General features: G+C 41.4%; 1 protein-coding gene and 1 non-coding gene across 2 annotated transcripts in view; one reads left to right on the top strand and one right to left on the bottom strand.

Annotated features, from left to right (window-relative positions):
• Pmar_PMAR028084 (hypothetical protein) overlaps window positions 1–71 on the bottom strand; it is a gene marked incomplete at both ends in the record, with an annotated part of 343 nt that extends 272 nt beyond the window's left edge. Inside the window, one exon of the mRNA XM_002776001.1 lies at window positions 1–71. This exon is cut by the window's left edge and continues 4 nt beyond it. Within this exon, the coding sequence (XP_002776047.1) occupies window positions 1–71 (71 nt within the window).
• Window positions 72–2,373: 2,302 nt separating this feature from the next.
• On the top strand, window positions 2,374–2,446 carry Pmar_PMAR028083. Its single transcript has one exon. It is a non-coding gene; the product is annotated as a tRNA-Arg (tRNA).
• Window positions 2,447–2,852: the final 406 nt, after the last annotated feature.

The following is a 2,852-nucleotide window of genomic DNA, read 5'->3' as shown; positions in this document are numbered from 1 at the left end:
ACATATCCAGTCAATAAACCTCCTTTTCCATCGATGACCCTCGCAACCGAAAAGTCGCAAACCTTAGCCATTTGCAGGTCACTCGTGATTAATATCTTTTATAAAAACTCACTCACCGGGGATCGAACCCGGGGTCAATCGATTACGTTATCAGTTTTCAAGTCCCGATGAATAACTCTATTTTTATGCATCACAACCAGCGCCACCAAAATTTGGCTTAACCAACGATAAATGATTTTCGTTGGCACCCGAGGCTCTTCCTCTTCATCGCTGTTCTCCAATCTCAATCCTGAGCAGAAAACTTTGTGCACGCGTGCAATACTCTCTATTAGAAGAACATACATAATCGTGCGCGAAAAAGTCTCTTTTGCGTATCTCTCATGTCACTGCGGCTATCAAATACTAAATATCTCTTCCCTAGCTCCATCGGAGTTGATTTTACGATGAATTTTCTGCGTAAAAACGCCCCAAAAATCTGACCTCATGCTATCAACTGCGAAGTTTCACCCGATATAGGTATATTCTAATGGAAATAAAAGATTAATATGTGTATTTCTACATGTTCATTTTTATTAACTTATATGTATTATCTTACCAAACACACATAATAATATATAAATATATTCATGATATGAAAAACACTGCGGAAAGCATACTTCACATTCCACTTCGCGTTAATCGCATGCAAGGTGTGAATAATGCGTAAAGAAGGTCATGTAAAATGGAGTGGTTTGGTTGTTGTGATTCGTCAAGTATTATCAATTCGCTCCATATAGCGTTTTGCACGTGGAGCATTACGCCACGTAAAACGAGTACTCACTTCCACGTGGATTAGCCAGTTTATGAAGATACTGTGAAAGTGTAAAGCCGTCAACCATCTCCATAACAATCATAACCTACAGATGACTAGATGCTCATCATCCCGGACCCAGTGTTGGAGTAGGAATATATGTAATCGCTTCCCTCAACTGCTGAGCTCAGAAGAGTTTCCTATACAGTGTTGGAGTAGGAATATATGTAATCGCTTTCCTCAGCTGAGCTCAGAAGAGTTTCCTATACAGTGTTGGAGTAGGAATATATATTTGCTTTCCTCAGCTGCTGAGCTCAGAAGAATTTTCTCACTCATCCACGAATTCCGGCGCGAGACTGTATGGAAACTCATGAGAATCTCGCGAAATTTCCTCAAATTTTCATACCAAATTTGATCATATGCATATTTTACTACACTCCGCGTATTCTGAGAAAATATTCGAAAAATAAATATACAAATATTCTTCTCACCTGAACCTTGAGTGGACCATAGCAAGATGGGTCGTCAGGCCAGGATCGTTGAGGTCCTTATAGTACTCAAACAGCTGCGAGCATGTCAATTGACCTTACAAGAAACCAGAATTAATATAGTTTCACAACCCTAGTGATATGAAAAATATATTTTCACATCACCGCGAATATCGCGTTTTACACCGAGTTTTACGTCATTTCGTGTAAAAAGGGTGGTGAAACTCCAGTGTGGAGAAACACAATAAATGTACTGAAAAAAGCTCCTGGCAGGGATCGAAGCCGCAACATGGATAACCAAAATACTAATGCATAATACGTCTTCCTATTACAGTTAAAAATCACCGATAAACTCTAAGACTTCTACTCACACATAATATCGCGGATCGGAAATACACTACTTATTAACTTTAATGACTTCAACTACTATCAACATCATATCTCATCGGAACAAGAATAGTGAATAGTTCACATAAGATCGACTACTATCAACACATCTCATCGGAACAAGACTAATACTATCAACACTAAGATCAACTACTATCAACACGGCTCACCGACTACTAATTTCTATCAATACCACACCATCATCGCCTCCCAACCCCACCTTTATACGTCACAGTTTTCGCACTCAACGAACAGATAAACATTTCCGTTTTCTCTCGCGACCCCGCCGCCCTCCTCAGGAGGTAAAGTAGGTACTCCAGCGGAAGCTTCTCGCAGACTTCCGAGCTCAGCGTGCCTCTCGCTCGGCGCTTTCTTTCCCCTACAAACAAATCTTTCCTTATCGAATAAATATTTTTCCGAAAATTTTTCAATTTTTTCCCATCGTTTCGATGAAATACCAAAAATATTTGAAAGTTTAGGAGCTCAATTTAGCCAAGCACACGCGCAACGACAATCCACTTGTAAATGCTATAGTTGAAATAAGGTGTAATACGAAGTTTACCTTCATAACGCTTCCCTGTTCTGTTGAAAGTCGGCTTCAACTTGCTACGCTTCATAGCGCTAACGCCTCCACCATGGGATGCCGTTGACGCATATTTCTCTTCATCCTACACAACACGAACATATGATGACCTTCCAAGATCCATCGCCCTGCTGGCCCAATGGATAAGGCGCCACCCTCCTAAGGTGGAGATTCCGGGTTCGATCCCCGGGTAGGGTATATTTCCATCAACACATTCTATCCATACCACTCCATCTACACATCTCACCTCAGTCACTATCCTTCCCTCCGTCTCGCTACCTCCTCCCAAATCCACCTCCCCTTTAGATCGCCCCACAAACACCTAACCACATCACCCACTCAACCACCTACTATACATGACCACATCAGGGCACTCAAAAAAGGAAAATAACAGGCAGTATCGAATAACAATAAAAAGGCAAGAAATAACGTTCCCAATGAACAAGCCCGCCCGGACCGAATGAGCGATCACAATGGGGAAAATATGCTCGACAATTCGCCGAAAATATGTTCCTAGCCATTTTGGGAGTTCAAAATCCACTCCCTCCGAAAACATCTCAAGTTCCACATATCAATGGAGTTTCACCGGTGATACCAAAAAAAC

Source organism: Perkinsus marinus (assembly GCF_000006405.1).
Source record: "Perkinsus marinus ATCC 50983 genomic scaffold scf_1104296954872, whole genome shotgun sequence".
NCBI classification, from domain to species: Eukaryota; Perkinsozoa; order Perkinsida; family Perkinsidae; genus Perkinsus; species Perkinsus marinus.
The sequence above is the reverse complement of the archived record's forward strand: the minus strand, read 5'-3'. Positions and strand labels throughout refer to the sequence as shown.